The following is a 21068-nucleotide window of genomic DNA, read 5'->3' on the forward strand; positions in this document are numbered from 1 at the left end:
AGGAATTAATAGACTAATTGGAAATTAATCTAAATTGGCCCTTAAGGTACCTGCCCAGGCTAATTTTGGTCATTTTAAATGCAAAACACTGTTCATAGTATGTCCCTGGATACGTTAAAAGCCTCAAAATATTAATGACAAACTTAAATGGTACACCAAAAAAAACCTTTTTTGTGTGTCAGAGACCTCCTTGTGGGATTTTTGAGTTAATCATTAACCTACGCCTAATATTATAATTTGCATCTTTCTCCGTAATAGTTCAAAGAAATGTAAAAGCAAAAACGTGCATATATAAAGATAAATAAAAGTAAGTTTTCTGTGGTTGGGGAAGACCTTAGTTGAAAAATCCTTGAAGTTATTGCAGTGGGACTAAAAATTAACGTCCAGGGACTGGAACATTTCGTCATTTGCATGAGTGTCTTCCCCCAACCACACGTTTCTTTGTTATTACCTTACGAAAGATCCTGCCAAGTTTGGGGGAAAACGGGCTTTTCGTTGATTCATAAAACAGAAATTTGCCAGTCCATTCATGACATTTTTTGCATAAAAGGCATCTGGAAAGGAAAACTTGAAGCACATATCAACAAAACCGTGGCTAAAATGCTTCGTTCCGATTTTTGTCGCCATATTGTATTGATTTCCGCTGATCAATAGGCCTGAAGACGTAGTTTAGCCTCTTTCTACCCTCCCCCCCACCCTCCCTGAAGTTGTTTTGTTGATCGGTTGCTATGGAACATCATGCTGGGGCCAATAACAGCATGCATCACATCCGGTAACGCGATATGAGCAATTCGCAATATGGGACCGAAGAAGCTTTCGAAACGCGAAAGAAAGAAATTACTAAAAGAAAAAGCTCAAAAGGCAGCGAAAATAAGAGGAGTTGGAGTGGGAAGTAGACAAAAGTTTGCTTTGGCAGCTAATTGGAGGGAAGAGCCATACAAGAGCAGTGATCGTGAGCGAGGTGTTCGCAAAAGAGTGAGCTATGTCAGTCCTGGGAAAACGAAGTACTGGTCACAAAAAAGTGTTGAGAAAGAATTGGTTTCTCGTAACCTAAAGGATTGTCTTTATGACAAATCGGCAAGTTCTACAGAGGATAACTCAGATGGTGACGATGAAGACTACTGTGAGGACGATAGAGATGCGAAAAAGCGAAAGCTACAGTCATCTGATGAGCCGGATGAGTCATCAGACAAAAACAAAGGCTGTCTTGAAATCGAGAGGCGATTGTTTGTCTGCGAGTCCACACAACTTATGGATATGGTGGAACAAATAAATGCCACGTCTCAGTGTTCAACTCCTGAATGCAATGGTAGGTAAATTCATTTATTTGATCGAGTAGAGAGCCAAATTTTTCACCGTGACATAACTTCCATGCATGCATACTTTACAAATAGTAAGTAAAGACTTTCACAATGCAAGCCATTCAAACATTAGTCTGATTTTATCCATGCTTGTTTGCAAAACCTATGTAAATGTGTAAATCCTCACTCACTGCTGAGTTTATTCTGATATATTTATGTACTGCTATGGTACATTTGCTTCTTGTAGGACTTGTAATCTTTTACTCATCATTATATGGCTGTGTGCTATCTAAAGAGCTCACTTGAATGGTTAATTTTAGTTCAGGTGTAAAGACCAGTATTTTGTTCTACACTCCTCATTTTCCCTTATTATACATACATACAGTTGCTCCCTGAAGGGGCTTTTCAGCACCAATATAGTATTACCATATCAAACAATTTATCTGAGAAATAAAACAATTCATCTGAGATCTATTTGAATAGTAATGAAATAAACTATGTTACTTTTCTACAAGATCAAAGAAAACTTATCAAGGTTTACCGCACTGAAAGAACCTGTGAACTTTTTTTTTTTCGCTATTGTTTACTTGGCTCTATTATTTCAGATCCTTTGTTTTATTTGTGTTATGTCAACAGTGACTTCAACAGGTTTCTCAAATGTACACCAACGATGAGCCACTAATTACCAGCTGTTTTTGTTTTATACACTAATAGGGAGAACTACATTCTTTCAACAGGTTTTCTTGTTGTGTCAAAAGTTGAACCAACAGGTCTTGGGGGTTCTATGAATGTTACATTTGCATGCAATGGATGCAAACTGCGTACTGTGAACTTTTGTGGTTCAGCCCTTGTTGAAGGCTCAAAGCGGACAGTTGTGGGACTTGCTCTGGCTGTAGCATTTTTTATAACTGGTCATGGCTATGCCAAATTTTCCAGAACATTAAGGCAGTGTCTTGGCATTAGCTGCATTTCGAAGAACCCATACTATGAAACCATAAAGCTGGTATATCCTAAAGTCACGGAGATTTTGAATGGTATGTGTGATGAAGAGAAAGAAAGGATGAAACAAATGAGCAATGGCCAGTTCGGCAGTTGGAAGAGGGCAGTGGTGACATCGGATGGTGTATGGCATACAAGGGGCCATTTCAGCAAAAATGGCTCCTTTATCATTAAGAATTACTTGACAGGTGGTTTGCTGTGGTATGGCCATAAGTGTATGCGGGGTAAAGATGGTGTTTTGGAGGATGAATTGTTTGAGGGGACGGCCAAGTCCATGGAGGGCATACTTGCAGAGGAGTGCTACAAGGAGGCAAGGGATGAGGGCTGTAAAGTGGAGGTTGTTTGGCAGGATGGAGATTCGAGTGCTGCCCTAGCAGTTAGCAAGTTCCATAAAGAAGGAAAAGTGTACAAGTGTGGTGGGCACGTTGGAAGAGCCCACTACAACAAGCTGAAAGAGGTCTCAAAGAAAAAAGTGTTTTCTGCTGATATCAAGAGGAAATATAAAGAGAAGTTCCCCCAAGTGGAAAGTGTTGTGTGCAAGTGTGAAAAGCACAAAGCTGGATGTGGGTGTCTCAGGGACAACTTCCTGACAAATGCCCGCGTAAATCATTTCTGCTGCCTTCAACAGTGCAGTACTCCCCAAGAGTATGCAAGGAGATTGAGAGCTTTAGGAGAATATCATTCCAGGGACATCCATGAGTGGGATGGGGGTGAGTGTGGATTTCACCCAAAAATTGTATGTTCCTGTAAGAAATGTAAAGAAGATGAAGAACTGCAATGTCAGGGGAAACCCTACAAGACGAAGAACCCCCTTACCTGTGACTACCACTGGCTGCAATACCGCATTGAGTGTGAGCGCCGTGCAGAAGATGCAGATAGCGTGATCCATCCAACCATGGGGAGAGGCCATTCAAACTTGTGCGAGGCACATTTTACTGTCCTGCCTGACTACCGTGCTAAGGATCAAAATCTTTGTAGGTAAGTGAAAGAGTCCCAAGCTCATATTCGGATGATTATATGGGTGACTATCACAACCTTCAATTGAAATAATTAGCATGGAAAAAATCTTTTGCTCTTCATAGGTCTGAGCTGATTTTTTTTTCCCTGGATGATACCTTTTTAAATTCAAGGTCCAATTTGAAAATCTGGAAAATATCCGGGCTTGCATGATCAGTTATTAGTTGAAGGTTTTCATACAATAATTCTCCATCCAACTACTGATACCAATTTATCCGGTCAAGGCAAATTGTAAAGAGAATCCATAAGTGTACCAGTCATCAATTGGGTAATTATTCTTATTTCTTAGGTTACACTACATTACTTCAACCAACTGTGGTTTCTGCCAAGGAAACATGTCCTGGTGCTATAAAGTCAGGGGACAGAACTACCACTGGGTGATTGACCTTTATGAGATGCTGAACCTGCCTGTCATCCCTGCAGTAATTGAGGCCCTTCAGAAGGCAGCATTGGATCGCATGAAAGAGATTGAGAAGGGAAAGACAGACCACAGGAAGAAGACACGTATCCAGATGAAAGTGGCACGGGCTGAGGATCAAGAGGCTAGGAAGAAGTGGGTGAAGCAGCAAGCAGTCCGTCATACATACGGAAACGACCAAGAGGATGATGATGCTGAGGAGGATGAGGTGGATCCTGCACTTATTGTAGCAGCAAGGGCTGCCATGGAAGAGACAGAGGAAGATGATGGGGCCATACTGGTCATCAGTGGGAGAACCTGCCGATGTGGCTCCAAAACACACAAAAGAGTATCCCATTCAGACTGTCCCTTGAACCCCAAAAATAAAAACTAATTAAGGTTTTTATGTAAAGGAGGGACTTCATCATTCTTACATGTTTCAGTCGGAAGGGGATTTTTTTGCATAAATTTCAATCCTAGTTTTGACTTCAGAGTTTCCTTTGCTGCATCTGACACCGTTGCAAGTGAAAATAGACTTTATTTATTTACTTCTAGCTTTTGTATAAAATATGACATAGCATATAACAAACATTGATATCTTATGTAAAACAAATTTTCTCTCATGGAAAAATTACATCTTTTTCTCGGGTTACATTTTTTATAATATTAATAAAGTTTGATCATTTCATCTATTACATAAATAATATTGCTTCAATAATAGCTTTTTAAGTCTCTTTATTACATCTTAAAAAACAGTTTCAAATATGTCTATGTTTTCTGCTTATCTGGGGTAAAAAAATCAAATTCTTTTTTTTAAAAAAATAAATTAAATCAAAAAAGTGTGAATTGCAATCAGTGACAAATAATTCTCCACAAATTTTTGGGCTTATAGATCTATATTTATATAACACTTGCTGAGTAAAATTATATTTTTTAATCCAAACATCTCACCTCTCTAAATAATTATGAAAATCATTCGCATGGAGTACACATGTGGTAGAATATTATTTCCATTTCTGCTTTGATAAGGCTTTTTTTATAAATATTTGTATCTCTCTGTAAAAATTATACATCTTTGTTATTCAAACATCTTTGATTCAAAAATTGTAATAAAAATCGATATTATAATCATTATAATCCACGGGAAAGATAATGAAATATGTAAATATGTATCATCATCGGCTTTTGTCAACGGGTTTTCTTTGTTTTGTACTGAGGCCATGTTGCCGCAGCAAGGTCTGCCATTGTCACCTTGTATACCTGGAAGACATACATTATAAATAAGAAGTGGGTTTATCAACCAATATCTACTGTAGAAAGTAAAATTCCAGATGTTTGTAGCATTTAAAAGATATTGTTTGATTTAAAAAAATGGATATGCGAATGGTATTTATTTAGTGGCTAAATTAGTTGATCCACCCAAATATTCTTCTTTCCTCTCAAAAAGATATTTGCAGTTATAAATCCAAAGTTGAGAAGAAAAAAAAACCACATGATAGTGATAACTACCATTGATATTGAAAGTGACAGTTTTGTTTAGAACCCTACAAAACAAACAATATTTGATAGTTTTTTAAAAAAGGGAAAATCAATCCTGGATTAACAAGTACAGAAACACTAAACATACCCTCTTATGTGTGGGGTCTGGCCTATCTACTTCATCCCCAGGTATAAATTCTCTAACGACCCTTTTTAACGCTTCAGGATAAACATATGTAGGCCATTCTCCTGCACCAGCTCCAAGCGTTTTTTTACTTCCATGCTATACAAAAGAGGTGAACAAAATGAATTAGTAAAAATGAAGTTACTGTTGAACATTTCATCTAACTAAAAATGTCTGTTGCCTTGAATAATCATTGACACTGCATGGACGACTCACACAAGAAAAGTAGCAGTGTTTTTGAAGAAATTAGTTACACTACATGGATTACTAGCCGCCAAAGAAAAGTAACATTTTACACGCACGAGAGCCGACAAGTGATAATATTTATACTTTGTAAGCACTGCCAACGCATTGACTAGTGAAGGACCTCTTCTACTTAATACTGAAGGAATGGCCTTTTCGAATAGTATAGCGGCTTACCCACAAAATACACCAAAGGCGTTTGTAGAGCCGTGCTCGGCTCTCGTCCGGAGAGTGGTTGGCCTTGACTTTCGTAGTTTTCAAGAGCGCTATCAGTCCTTCTGGAATGGTGAGACTGCAATAAAATAAGATAATGTCAATGAAATAAAGAAAAAAGAGAATCAATGAAAAGACGGCAATGAACATACCCTTCTTTTGTAAATTCAGCACGGAACGCTTCAAATGCGGCCTCTTGCTTGGCGAGAAGAACGCCTCTATTTGCCGCCATCTTGATTTCCAGATCGATGTCCAGCAAATCTTTTCGGTGAAACCGCTGGATAATATTGCGCGCACAGCATGAACACCTAGTAACCAGCCCAGATCCTTCCTCGGTCAAAGGGGCTGACTTCCGGTTTAAATGCAAAACTTTGCAACCTTCTGGAGCATTTACTCTTCTCTGTATTCAGAAAAAAACTTTTTTTTTGAATATTAGATGACATAAACTACAATTGGGCTTAAAATAAATAAGATCTGAAAACATGAAAATTTGCCTGGGCGGGTACCTTAACAGCTAGCCATTCACGTGGTACAAAACCGCCGTGCTGGAGAGCAAAAGTCGCACTGGGACAAGACAAACAAAGAAAATTACCATTTCAAATTATGTTTGTCTTTTGTCTGTCTTGTCCCAGTGCGACGTTTGCTCTCCAGCGAGGCGGTTTTGTACCACGTGAATGGCTAGCTGCAAAGGGCCTATTCAATAAGATAACTCGGGTGGACACAGGGGATACTGTAAGTACTGATCCCATCGAAATCAGTAATATACTAGCCACACATTTCTCAAAAATAGGACTTCTTTAGCCTCTGAAATTCAAAATACGTCCACCAATTTTACAGATTATATTACTCTCACAGAACAAATTTGTAAGTTGGCGGAAATATCATGTCAGGAGGTCTTCAATTTAATTCAGAAAATACCGAGTAATAAAGCGAGTGGTCTTGATAACATCTCAGCACGTCTCCTCAAAGAAGCGTCTCCCATAGTTGCTCGTAGTTAAACTTTCATAATAAATCTCTCAATTACCAATGGAATATTTCCAAATGCTTGGAAACGAGCTAGAGCTTCGCCAATATTTAAAGAGCACCTCAAGACTGACCTATCTCAGTTCTGCCTGTAGTAAGTAAATTAATTTAAAGAGATGTTTTTAACCAACTTTAGGAATATCTAAATACTAATAACTTGGTAACTGAATCACAATCTGGATTCAGACCTATGTTTTCTACTGAAACAGCTTTACTTGAGGCAACAAATGAATGGCTATGGAATAATGACAACAATCTCTTAAACGGTGTGATATTCCTGGACCTGAAAAAAGCCTTTGACACCATGGATCATGCTATCCCACTGGGAAAGCTTAAACTCTATGGGGTCAGTTCTCAATCTCTGAACTGGTTCCGGTCCTATCTATCGACCGAAAGCAACAAACGTTTGTTTATGGAGCTTAATCTGATTTCTGTAATATAACATGTGGTATTCCACAGGGTTCTATTTTAGGCCCTCTTTTATTAACTTTTTATATCAATGATCTCCCTTCATGTCATTTGTTTTCAAAACCCAGAATGTATGCAGATGACACTGCCCTTATACCTAAGGAATGCCGTCACTTTCATTCCATCTTGAAAGGTTACGATTGCACTCTCCTTTCCTGCTGGTGGGTCATACTCTTGGTCGAGGGTTCACTGCTATAACCACCAAACACCACCGTTGCTTGGTTACCGTACCTTCTCAGGACGCACTGGCAGTACATGCAGCACACTTCCTGGTATGTTACTTGCTGTGGCCATGATTCCCGGTGAAGGAGAGCACCTCCATCGAAGAATGTAAGTTACTCACCTGAACAAAGAAAGCAAAGAAGACGAGATTTGACGAGACAAACACCGACGAGTTGTGTCTGGACTGAAATGTGTGTTCTCCAGACAAACGCCGGCAAATTAGTTCTCCGCGGTGTGGTAAATTTTGGCGGCCATATTACCGGGTTATATGATACAGCACCACCAAATTGAGCCTTTCAATTAAAAGACGAAATGCATTTTCTTTGCTTGGTAAAATTTTCTTTATTTCTTGCTTAACTACGACTTTAAAAACTTTTCCTCTCTCGCATAGATCTTATTATATTATTGAAAAATTTTAGTAGTGTGCGTTTATATTTTACGGCACAAAGCTGTGCATTTTCGGCCCCACTCTCCCAATAAAAACCATTCCAGATGTATATATAGTCTCTTATTGTTAAATATAAGGATGTAAATAACTAAGTTTCATCTTTATAATGAATTATAGTTATGATTTGTGCAATTTTTTAGTAGGCATTCAGGCTACTTATGATCAGCCTCGTTTCTATGTAGTGAAAGATGCAGCGGTCAACAGCTCCAACAAAATCCAGTTTTTCGACATGTTGCCAAGCTGGGATTTTTGTGGACTTTTGATATGTTATTAAGCAATAAATTCTGAGTCTAAAACCGTTGAGATTTCTTTTGTGGGAATTTGTTCCGGGCTGACCTTTTTTTTCTCCTAAAATGACTGGACTATATAATCTCAATGGAGTAAGTGCCTGAAGTTCAATTATGTTGTTTTCAAGGCAAAATTAAGTTCAATCGAGTCACTTTAAAGTTGCAAACACTTTTCAGGCGATAGTTCTGGGTTTTGCCTGATATTTCAATGTCACATAGTAGCATGTCATCGCTGTACAATGCCTTAGCGAAAATGCAAAGAATATGAGGATGATTATACCTAGAAAAGTGCCTTTTTTACCAAATCAGCTCGCCGAGAAAGAACATGCATGTATGAGAGAATCTTGAGAGACATTTCACTGATCTTTAACGAATTTAAAGATGCTCCTTTGTGATTTCTGTGTAATTAACTATATACCTGGATTTTTGAAAACCGGGTTAGCAAAAATATCAACTCATTGTACTACTTGGTCCTACTTGGTAATTTAAATCAACAAAACTCATTCAAAGACCGATTAAAAGCCTTTATCTGACGCCGGGCAGTAAGTTAATGGTCCCTAGAAGCATTCCAACGAGTCCAAATTTAAAATGACGCAAATTTTAGAACATTTATTCAGTAAACTGACTTCGCGAAGTTTCAAACCGGTCAGTGTCATTTCAGTCTAGAAATTTTTAGGTTGAGAGTGAACTGCAGCGAAAGAGTACCTTGTTAAATAATTAGCAAAACACTACTTTTTTCGCGGTCCGATAAACAACAGGATTCCTCATGGAATAGACAACAAACTGAATGAAACATAGTGCACAAATTATCACCTTCTTATCTGCAAAAAACCGGCCTATGGTGCAATGCCATTAGCGCCCACTGAAGCTAGACGTAGATCCAATTTTTCTGAGTCAAGAGTTGCTTTTCCAAGGTACAATCAGCTAAGCTAAACACCGACGAAACAATATTAATGGCTGGCACAGAATATTTTGGCGAAACCGCAGTTCAACCACGCGATCACATATCTGTCGACACCGTGCGGAAATCACACAATCACACACTTTCGCGGCACTGACAAGACTGTCCACAACCATGTATAATCTTCTCACGTTTAACACAAGCGAAATATCATCGAATAACTCGGAAAAACTCAGCCTATTGCCAGATAAACACCTCTGGACTTTTCTCTTATACTCGTCTTATTCAAGGTTCCCGGATGTAGAGTCATACGGTCTTGGCCCGGGTCAAAGTTCACTGGCAATTTTGCTCTCACCTAATTCATTTGACTCCTAAGCCTGTTCCCGAGGCCAAAGACTTTGTGGTCACCTTAGAAAAGCGAACAATAGCGTACCCTTCTGTCTCAGCCCGGATCAGGGTGATTGATCCGTGTAGCCAAATGAAACGAGAATATAATACGATATTGGACGACGCAGACTCTGCGCATCGTAATAACTTTGCCCCATCTCAGAGCTTTACATGATGCTCTCAGGGAAACGTTTCTCAAGGTGACCAATATATAAAACTAAACTGCTAAACGGCACCGAAACCAGCTTTAGGCGCGCGCTGAGTTCAAATAACTGTCACTTGTGTTAAAGAAAGAATTGTGAGTAGCGAAAAAAAAAATCAGGAGGGGGGGGGGGAAGATAGTAATTCTGTCTACATCCACTTCTACACAAATCCTTAGCTGGAAAACAAGCAAAAAGAAAAACGTCATAAGCAAGCAACACAGTAAAGATATATGTCAAGCTATTAGACAGGGGAAGCTGAGAAAAATCACAAAATGTTTGCTAATCCGGCTTTCACAACTCCAAGTAGATATGCATTTGCAACTCATATTAAGCCGACACGTGGTCGCGCGTCGATCAATCAGACATTTTTCGCCAGTAAATTCTACGCATACTGTTATATCTTGCGCACGTGCTGAACACGCCAGAGGGCGATAGGCCAACTTCCGAGTTCCAAAACCCTCTCTTTCAAAATGATGCCAAGTGCACAACCTTTCTCGTGAAAATGAGTTTTATTTGAATGAGAATGAAAAATCATTTGATAGAGAGGCCCAGGGGAACTCGGAAATGGCTAATGCGCCAGAAGGAAAAACGGGGCCCATTTTGTAACTGGGTTGTGCCACAGGCAGCTCAGTAAATAGACTCCTTTACCGAAGAATTTTTGTCTAAAAAAACACATTTTGTTGATAACTTTTGTGTGATAAGACTAAAATCCCATCAAATCTACACTGATGATCAACAAATGAATTACCTGTCACTGTGGATATGGGAAAATCAAAACATATATTAACAGAAGCATAATAATAGTAAATAAAATCAATATTGGCACTTCGGGTAACTCCTTGGAAAAGTTATCAAAAGGAGCTTCACACAGCATAACGTCTCTGAGTATCTTGACTGAAGTACCCTTGCAGGCAGACTGTTCAGGCTTTTATTGGCTGTATGTTTTTTGAGTGTAGCTGATACCTAGATTTTTAAATCTCTGTGGATAGTATTGTCTAGTCACATGCTACTTAGCTTCTTCATAAAGTGGAACGGGGAGCTCCAAACAATTTACCACTGTATGCATTAACAGTCTTGCTTTCATCCTTCTTTGCCTTAGTAGCAGCGTATAAGCTTAGTTGCATGACTGTCCAAATGAACGTTTAGGCATTTACAAACCTTTCTGCATTGCACCCCTTTGATTTTGCTTCCTTGTTTTCTCATGTATGGATCCCACATGCACAGCTTGCATACTCTTAACTTAATAAATAAGGTATGCCAATAGTGACAAATATATTCAACCTACAATAAATGTAGTTCTAATCCTTTAATTTGTCCAGGAGTGGATAATGGGACCCAGCAAGGGGGAAGGTGGTAACCTGATGCATTATTTTTGGGTATAGTCTCTGTTTTACAAAGTAAAAGAATTTCTTTTGCATCACAAATTTCAGTGGGCTCATTATCCTTTTTGCTTACTTGCAAATGACTTCCTCATGGATATAAGCTCTAGATAAAGCATGACACTTTTTTAGACATTTTTAATTGCTACAGATTTAGATCTTTTAAGTATACAACTTTTGCTATTAATTACATTGATCACTGTCTATTAATATCTCAAAATTCCATAGTTCACGACAGGCATGTACTTTAGCCAAATCACAATAATAATTAAGCAGGTTAGAATATTCTTAATTAACTCTAGCTTAATAAACTCTTTGATTAGTAGAAGCTTTTTCATTCAGTGCATTTCTACGCAGTGACGTGAACAGAAAATACGTACAAATATAGAGTTACTCTAATCTAGTAAAAGTATGGAGTGAAAAAGAGAGCCAAAAAATAGGTTCCTGTCCAATAGGAGAGTGGGAGGAAAAAAAACACTGTTGTGATTGAATCATTCAGTCCTGAAAAAATTGGCAGGGAATGGACAGTGATGGAATGAAGGGGAGGTGCATGATGAGCATGTGATAATATGAATGAAGCCTTTGTGGAGTCTAGAAAAATCATGATGAAGTTAGAGTGGACTTTGCCAAAAGAGAAAGATGCCTCATGTATTAGAACAACCAGTTATTTACTGTTCATTTTTTTTCTTGTACTTTGGGTTGTTATCTACAGTTACTTGGTACGTCTAAGACGTATTCACATGTTGAATATTGTGTGACAAAAGAACAGAGATATGATTGTTCCTAGTATAGCAATAGGCGTGCACAGATTGGCATAAGGGTCATCTGAACTATTGGTTCATCATTTTAACATCAGCTTATGCTGCTATAAACTAATGACGTTCCACATGGTGAGACCACAGCCTTTTTTTTAATTGTATAAGTTACTTTGGTGGTGGTGGTGGTGGTGGTGGGGGAAAGTTAACCTTAGTTATTCATCTTAGCCGTATGTTATCCTTATGCTGCCAAAATCCTCGTCTGGGATTCTGTCTAGCTGTTACTGTACATGCAGTTGAAAACTGTTTCTGGTAGCTAGCTGTCATTTATATTTTTTTATTATTATTTCCCTGGGGATAAGGTGGTGAGGGGTTATCATCTAGAACTTGGATGTAGGTGTGTGTCCCACATGAGAACCTGGCAAAAAGGCATTGGGTGTCTGATTCCAAACAGTAGACTATGAACCGTTGACTGAGTATTTTGTGTCTCATATGACTATGGAATAATATATAGATTTAGCCAGGGCTAAAAGCGAAGCTCCTATTAACTCGAATTTATAATTTAAATCAAACAATAAACTTGCAATTGTATTTTACAAATCAGTTAACTTTAGAGCACATTCACGTGACTTTTGAGGGAAGGCTAAGTGATTTTAGAGAAAAATAATTTGCAAAAAGTCCAAGCCAAGAGTGAACTTAATCTTACATCGAGTTGATAGCCTTATACGTACACCCAAAAAATAGCAATCATCTTCGATCACATTCAAGAGCCATAAAAATGGATCTTGATCACAGCAGATTAGACCTGGAAAACAAATTCTCGGAAACAAATCAGGCCCAATTTTTTGCGTTCGACAAGTTTACAATTTATTTTGCAAAATCTTGCTAACAAGTCTGGGACGTGTAAACCATCCTTTTATACTTTTTATATATCATCTGAGGTGAAACAGTAGCATGAGGCACTCTTCTTATCTTACAGACCTCGGACAGATCACAACTTTGCAATACAAATTGTACTCATTCAACACTGATTCAGGTCGATCGAAGCACGCGTGGGCTTTTACCGAAACCGTTCAGAAAATTTCTAAAATCACCTATACGGCTTGCCGGTTCTCACTTTTGACAAGCGCCAAAGTCGACTGTTTAAATCAAGATTAATAGAGTTGTACGCTTTAACATGATAAAAAATGTATTATGTTTATTTCTTTTTATAACTATGTGTAATCTTCAAAAGCGTATGATACACGCGGCATTTTGACTACTCCTGCAAGCGATGTTCGTTAGCGACTGAAAACAAACAGCACAGCGATTAAAATTGCAAAAGAGACTACTAACAATCAATAAAAGGATAATAATTCGGTGAAACATATACAGAGACAACAATTTTCATTCACGAAGACAAGTAAAAAGTGTCTCTGAAAATCCTTGTTTATGTTTTAAGCCGGCTTCCCGGCGTTTGCTTTTTTCAAAGATGAACTCGAGGCAAGAAAATCGCTCAAAGCTTTCTTTTACAACCAGAATTATAACTAAACATTCTTTGGAACGTTTGCTTTCTATTTGCAGTGAGAAAATGTCTAAAGGCTTTTTAAAGTTCTATAAGCTTATAATCAGACCTGATACTCGATCAGATTGATCATTGTCTCAAATCTTACAAACGTGCATAAACTAAATAGCCGCATAAACTACGCCCGACTTCATTAAATTAGATATAAAAAACAAACATCAAATACAATGATTACTCAGGCTTACCATTCGAGATGCTCTGAAAACTATCAAGTAAGGCCAGAATCGCTTAAGACTTTTCAACCCTCTTACGCATCAAGCAAGGTGAAAAACGAAAACGATGCCATCCGAAAACCGGATTTCCGACTTTGACAAGCGACGTATTTCTCAACCAAAAACCCAATAAATAAACTAGCTATGAATAACAGAAGACTCTTGATAGCAGCAGAATTTCATTTTGTACATTCAGCGGAGAAAAACAGTTAAAAACATCACAAGTTGACGCAAAACTCTGTCAGCTTCAGCTGTCAAAGTAAACAAGTTTCAAGATGCTGAATAAATTTTCCGCATGAACTCACCTGTCAAAGTTTGACCAATCAGAGCATAAAAATTGGACGTAGAGCGTGACCAACGCGTGACCTTGGTGAGAAAAGTCAAAAGCAACTGGCTGTCTTCCCTGCCTGTAAAAACTGGCTGAATTTTAGCTTCCGAGGTCAGTTTGAAATCAAAATTTTAATTGTGTGACACATAATATATAGATTTAGCCAAGCCTAAAAGCGGAGCTCCCGATTTCATTACAATAATAATAACGATAATAATGATGATGATGAAGATCGTTTTATTCACACTGGTACACAATACGATATAACCTCGTTGCAAATACTGATACCCCCCAGTCGGTATCGGGATGTAGTCTAGCCTACGTGTAGCCGCAACCCACTCCCGACAAAGGAAGAAGAGGAGTCAAAGAAAACTACGAAAAAAGTACAACGTAGTTAGATAAGGTTTAAAGAGCAGGAAAGAAAAAGGTCTTAAAAGTTGAAACTAAAACTAAAACTCTATAACTTTAAAACAGCACAAGAAAAGATTAACTTATCCAAGGTGAATTCAAACAACAAAGTTATATATGGTATAATAAATACATTAATTTCATATACTGGAAATGCAGAATGAAGAAATAAATTCAGGGAAGATCACCACAGTTATCAATGCAACTTTGGCACTGTACCTAACGTACCTAACCATTCATATAGTCATTCTCCAATTTCCACAGCAGCTGGTCAATTAGCCTGGCAATTCCTCAGAGATTGTGGTGGGAAACAGTTAGATGTCATGTGACCTCGAAGTAACTAATGAGAATGGTGCTGGGAAATATTTAGATTCTTGGAAAACAAAATTAACTGTTTCCCATGGGCCAAGTCTTTAAGTGATTTGTGATGTTAATATTTTAAAAAAATTTATAGCTGCATGGAAATTCATTAAACCTCCCTGGAATGTCAGTTGTTGGTCATTCACGGGTAATAGTGCACTGTTACCCTCTGATGTGAATGATTTTTGCGATGTTGCCTGCTTAGAGAATATTGGCACCAAAAAGTTTCATTGTTAGATGTCAGGTGACATTGAAATAACCAATGAGTGTGCACACGGTTGGAAAGAAATTTCCAGCTATAATAACAATGTTTCTTAATATATCATTGTTGTTGGAGAGAAAAAGGAATAGACTGGATTCAAGTAAATAAAATTTTGGCATTAGCTACAACGTAAAAACAACCTAAAAGCTTTTATTTTAGCTGATGCCCATATTCACTAATTTGGGAAAGTGCAGGTTCTTGCAGGTTTCTATACTATTGTAGTTCATTTAGTTTAGTTGTTCTCAAATGTCCCCCTATCTTACTTACTATATTTATTTGTCTTGTCATCCTACTCTTAAAGAAGACAGGTCGCTGGACAAACAAGAGGGTTCCCGGTCCCCCGAGGCATTTTTGAAGATCTTTACAAGATCTCGCCCCGTATTAGCCGCTCAAAAGGGCGGGGGTATCATGAAGGGACCACCTTCACTCGTGTCGCCGGGCTAAGAAAAAAAGATGACAGCAGTACCTTTTAAAACTCCTTGGCTGTTCTTCAACTGGGCTGTTTCTTAATACAGTTACCATGGTACAGCCTGACAAACACGTACTCCATACAGTTTAAGTTAGCTCTTTAAATAGAGAAGGCCACACCAAATAACTGCTTCATCTTTTCCCTCACACAGGCTGAAAACAGAGTAACAAAGCTATTAGTCGTCCATGACCACAAGATATAATGATGTTTCACTTGTTATGCATGACCACTAAGGTCCTCAGTCACCTAGACCGATTACAGCATAACAGTCCTTTCATCTGTTATGCATGACCAGTAAGGTCCTCGGTCAGCTAGACCAATTACAACATAACATTCCTTTCATCTGTTATGCATGACCACTACGGTCCTCAGTCACCTAGACCGATTACAGCACAACAGTCGCTTCATTTGTTATGCATGACCACTAAGGTCCTCAGTCACCTAGACCGATTACAGCATAACGGTCCTTCACTAATTTGTTATGCATGACCACTCAGGTCCTCGGTCACCTAGACCGATTACAGCACAACAGCCGTTTCATTTGTTATGCATGACCACTAAGGTCTTCGGTCACCTAGACCAATTACAGCATAACGGTCCTTTTATTGTTATGCCTGACCACTAAGGTCCTCAGTCACCTAGACCGATTACAGCAAAACAGGCGTCAGCCCTTCATTTGAAATGAAACATCACCACATCATTGGCTATTGTCAGGGTAATTATGAGTTAGCCAGATGGAGTATTTGAAAAACACATAGATCAGACACTTATGATCCAACTAATTCAGCATTGTCTCAATGATGACTTTGTGATTGAGCCCACTCTACGAGTCTGAGAAATGTTTCCTCCCTATATGCTGGGGCTAACACCCTTCTCTGTCCACTCTGAGTTGCTAAGACATGCAGTCTCTCAATCTCCACTGCTCTAGCTCTTGTAGTTGGAGTGTCCACAGGTCTGAATCTGTCATTGTTTATCAGAACATCCTCATGAAAAGCAAAATCAGGATCTCTTCCTTCCCCACCTGCCGATTTTGCTCTTGACAATGCCACAAATAGAGCTCCTGGGTTTCTGGCTTCAAAGCCATGGTCCCCAGGGTGAACCACTACATACCTGAATGCTTCTCCGGTGCCCACAGTCATCCCTTGGCATTTGTGGATTGTTGTTCCCCATGCCAGTCGCAATGGAACCTGCAGACGCTTGCATCGGCATGTGCATTCAGTGGAACGACTTACCGGTACAATTGGCACAACTGTCAGATCTTCATTAATGTATGGTGGCCCCCTGTATCCTGGAAACCTCACCAGAACCACATCAGGTAGAGGAGCAGGATCATCAGTAGGTCTGCGGCCATCTTTGTACACAATATCTACGACTGTGCCTACTGCCCCATTGTACAAACCCCAATCAGCCTTTAAGTTAACCACCAGCATGACTTTGCTGTCACGGCAAAGATACAGTAGAGGTAACAATCCTCCCGCCTTATTACTGTCGGCCTTTACTGCATGTCCGCCATTGTCAACTGCCTTGATCTTGCCACTGGGTGGTTTGGCTGTCTGTTACACTCAAGCAGCTTTGTTTTATTACGCTGCCATTCAAGACGGTGCGTAGGAAATACATACAGTCCTTGCTCATCCATCCTAGCAAGGAGTTCTGGGCCATGCGACATGCGGAGATTGTGCCATTGAAACTGTTGTAGCCAGTGGATTTGCTGGGGTGTTGTCGTATAATTTCTTAGTGACATCAGCACGTCTCTCAGCTGTTGTTCAGATTCATTCTGCCGTATAATCTGAGTAAGCTCAACAGCACTATCAAACATTGTCCAAACCAAGCGACCGTGGTTAGATGGTGCACTACGACAATCTGAGGTGTACACGGGGGTGTCACACACAGGAGGAAGCTGAACATCATCTCCCATAAACACTGCCACAGGAATCCCTCCCCATAACTCATCTGCATTGGCTCCTTTGTTCACTGCATAACGTGCATGCTGTTCCATCCAGCCCATTGTTGTACGTCCAAACATTGATCGCTCATCACCAACCAGGACTTTCAGATTTTCGCACTTTTTCTGAATTTTCTCTAGTAAGGGACCTGTAGGTACAGTCAACTCATTGCCAGACCTTCCACCTGTTGGTACTCCAAGAAAACTGTGAGCTGTACTGCCGTGAACAAGATAGGCAGCATTCCCCGTTGGAGTTATCACCTGTATTGCATCATTGGCTTCAAAAACTTGCCGCACTAACCTCTGGAGACACTTGATGACATACGACTTTCCTGTACCAGCAGTTCCAGAGACAACAAGCCGCAGAGGATGGTAATATTCAGTGTTTTCAACAAAGTTGTACAGGGCAAGCAAAACTAGACTCACTATGGCTTTCTGATTTTCATTTAGAGATAATGGACACACCTGAGGTAAATCAAGGTCTGCACTTTCTGTCTGCTGTTCATCATCTGCTTTAATACTTTCTTGAAGCCATTTTGTTGGGTCTTCTCCTTCAGGAAGAATGATACGGGTACTGCTCCAGTCATAGTCCTCCCCACCATCATCATAATCAAAGTCCCTCTCTACACCCTCATATATTTGGTTCTGCCCTGCATATACACCCACCCAGTCTGGTTGTTCTTCTGCTTCGACAGCATCATCTTCCTCATCCTCTTCAAATACTGGTTCTTGTGGGTGGTCTGCAAAACGCCGTGCCTTAGCAACTTGGGCCTTTACAAATGTTGGACAGTCATCACTTGCAAAAAAGTCCTTAAAGCGATCAATCCAAGATTCAGCATCCCCCTTCACTTCTTGGATGTCAAACCAGCTTGGCCAGTGTAGCAGGAGCATAGTCCTACAGTAGTCCTCATTCAGTGGCCATGTTGCGTGTGTAGAACCACCACTTACAACAGGGACATTACCGTTCCTCGATGCAAAGTGGTACCAAGAACATTGCTCATCTCTTGGTCGTGCAAGGTACTTATCCAGTGGGGTGCTGCGAGTTGCAGTTTCACCATCACGTTCAAGTCTCCTTGACCCCGACATTGACAAATAGGTAAATGGACGGCTACATCGCCAAAGTGCTAGGCCACTCAGCTCAAAGGATGCCTCCGGTCCACTGATGTCTCGTCTTCCGACGGTCTTTATCAGCATCTTAGCACACATTGACTTACCTGTCACTTGGTCTGCATCAGCTGCATCAACAGCATTTACCATGTCCTTAAAGAGATCAGAAGTTGCACCAGTGGGTTCGCTATCTTTGCAAGCATATCCACACACATAGTCGATTATGGCTATGATATCATCAGTGCTAGGATTGTCTGGAGGGGAACTGGAAAGAATCAAGCTTACATCCCCATTTGCTCTCCATGATTGTAACTGATAACGAGAATGCTGAACCACACGTGGATGGTCACGAGGCATCTCCAGGCGGGGAGCTCCATTATGATCTTCCACAATTTCGGGATTACTGTGCACTTTTTTCCCTGGGTGGAACTCGCCTCCAAACTCCATCCGACATACACGTTCTCTCGGCTGCAGTCCTTGCTCCGGATGGCGAGGAGTTCTCAAGCAGTAATCAGAGCAACTGTGGAGTCCAACCCTGTTTACTAAAAGCAAATGATCCTCCAGTATTGCATCTTGTGTTGCAGCGATCTGCATTAGCATCTTAACTAAGGGATCCCTATCATCTGATATGGGCTCAGCCGTTCCCTCAGGTGGTGGCCAGAGGTTTTTTCTTGGCTGCCCTTCTTCCTCATTGCCAGCTGGATGTTATGCTGTCATGGCAAAGGTTTCATCTGCCCACTGACTAAGTCTAGCTGCATACTCTTCCTCTTCGCAACCATCTTCACGAGCTTCATGCAATAGCTGATGTGGTTGCCTGTCTTCCCTCCAGCTGAGTTGGTGCCAATGAATTTGACCGCGGGACTTGGCAAACTCATAGCGGTACCAATAATCAGAGACACCAAATACCGGCTTCAGTACCTTCTCATGGTAAGCCTGGGTACGCAGGTGAAAGTAACTCACTACTACATGAGTATTTTCTTGTACTGCCTTGAAGCGGGCATTGCTATCTTCAGCAAGGTTGACTTCTTCGCCTTTGGTCTGCAAGATGTACTCTTCCAGTAGCCTTCTAAGAGGAGGAAAGTAAAACTCGGCACAGCTTCCAGTCATGAAAAATGAAGGCAACCCACGCTTCTCATTGACCATGAACTCCACAAGGGCACGAAGCTCTCTGCGTCTCTGGTGCCAGTACTGAGCTGTACCACGCAGATTTGCGCCAAAATACAACAACTTGTTGGTAAAAGTGTCACCTCTCGCAAGTCGCTCTTGCAGGTCTGCAACAGTTATGTGTGGGTCACCAAGTTGCTGATCAACAAAGAACCGGCTCTGCTCCAGGGCACGCTTCCTCATGATCATATTGTGGACAACAAACTTCCAGACTTTATGCCTTGCAAACCTTCCGTCTTGGTACCACAGCAGGTGCTCTGCCCAGTTATGCAGTGTGGGACACGTCATCGGACGGTTTATGTGGAAATCACCCTTTCCATAGGGAAACAAGCAAGGAAATGCCATTGTAAAAAAGTAGGGAGTGGTAAACTCTGATGCTGGTGTTGTGCCCGTGGTCGGCCAAGGGATCACTGGTCGTTGCACATTTCCTTGTGCTTCTACAGCTTCACCTTCCGGAGGTTCAGAAACAACTTCATTTATGGCTACTTCTACTTGTGCTTGCACATTCACTCCAGGCTCAGGAAGAATAATTCCAGAGACTGTTGAGTCATCAGTGCTGTCTGTTTCCCCAACATCCAATTGTTGTGGTGCAGGGCCTTGGTCATCAGTGCGTTTTGTTTCAGAGAACTCAACAGTCCTCAAATTTGGCAACTCACCATCTTCTGGTAAATTCTCTATGCGAGCGCCATCAATAACAACATCACCATAAGCAGCATTGTTGTCCTTGAGCCAACGAAGGGCTCCTTCAACACGGTGTCTTCTAACCCTGAAGTCCTTATGGGTATCCTCTTTTCCTTGTCTTCTCACGCGTATGATATCCACCTCTGCTGGTAGGCGTGGAAGAATAGTGGCTGGTTCTTGCACAGCCTGTGGGAAAGCAATGCAATGTCCCTTTGAGGCAATACCTCCATGCTTCAGTAGGTGTACATGCACAGTAGGTGCTAGCCTGGCTATCAGCATCTGTTCAGCATCTGACATGTTAGACAAAATCTCAGGAACAGCCATTGGATCCATGTTATTCTCACCAGACCAAACTTTTGGTACCTTCTTATCTCTTCTGCAGCGAGTACACACGTTTCTCGTGCCCTTGCACTCCAGTCGCCTTTCCTTGCAGACCTCACAAAAAAAGAATGCATAAGTCATCTGCTCCACCTCAAATGCACGAATAGCACTGTATGCATTATCTTCTTGCTGACTTGACCCTGCAGGTGGAGGAGGCGGTAGATCTCCAACAGCTTCATGCAACCTTTTCTCTTGTTCTGATATTCTTCTTTGGTTTTGCCGCTGTCTTTTTCTCCTATCATCCTCCGTTTCCACTTCACCAGGCTTTGCAAACTCATAGTCCA

The 21068-nt window shown here is 40.5% G+C and overlaps 3 protein-coding genes and 1 pseudogene across 3 annotated transcripts; 1 reads left to right on the forward strand and 3 right to left on the reverse strand.

The window, feature by feature from the left end:
• The first annotated feature begins 47 nt into the window (after positions 1-47).
• Positions 48-4333, forward strand: LOC140930775 (uncharacterized). Its single transcript, XM_073380493.1, has 3 exons — positions 48-1309; positions 2039-3278; positions 3607-4333. The coding sequence occupies exons 1-3, from the start codon at positions 799-801 to the stop codon at positions 4106-4108; spliced, it is 2253 nt and encodes a 750-aa protein (XP_073236594.1). The 5' UTR covers positions 48-798; the 3' UTR covers positions 4109-4333.
• An 82-nt stretch (positions 4334-4415) lies between these two features.
• Positions 4416-6338, reverse strand: LOC140930776 (uncharacterized). The gene is made up of 4 exons (XM_073380494.1): positions 5986-6338; positions 5798-5912; positions 5342-5476; positions 4416-4974 (listed from the first exon to the last, which is right to left on the reverse strand). The coding sequence occupies exons 1-4, from the start codon at positions 6063-6065 to the stop codon at positions 4903-4905; spliced, it is 402 nt and encodes a 133-aa protein (XP_073236595.1). The 5' UTR covers positions 6066-6338; the 3' UTR covers positions 4416-4902.
• A 10666-nt stretch (positions 6339-17004) lies between these two features.
• Positions 17005-19275, reverse strand: LOC140932035 (uncharacterized; annotated as a pseudogene).
• Positions 19276-19293: 18 nt separating this feature from the next.
• Positions 19294-20067, reverse strand: LOC140932036 (uncharacterized; the record flags this gene model as incomplete). The annotated part of the gene is made up of 2 exons (XM_073381699.1): positions 19582-20067; positions 19294-19428 (listed from the first exon to the last, which is right to left on the reverse strand). Coding segments are annotated over exons 1-2 (621 nt in total), but the record flags the coding sequence as incomplete, so codon positions are not given.
• Between the last annotated feature and the right edge of the window lie 1001 nt (positions 20068-21068).

Source organism: Porites lutea, chromosome 3 (genome assembly GCF_958299795.1).
Source record: "Porites lutea chromosome 3, jaPorLute2.1, whole genome shotgun sequence".
NCBI classification, from domain to species: Eukaryota; Metazoa; Cnidaria; class Anthozoa; order Scleractinia; family Poritidae; genus Porites; species Porites lutea.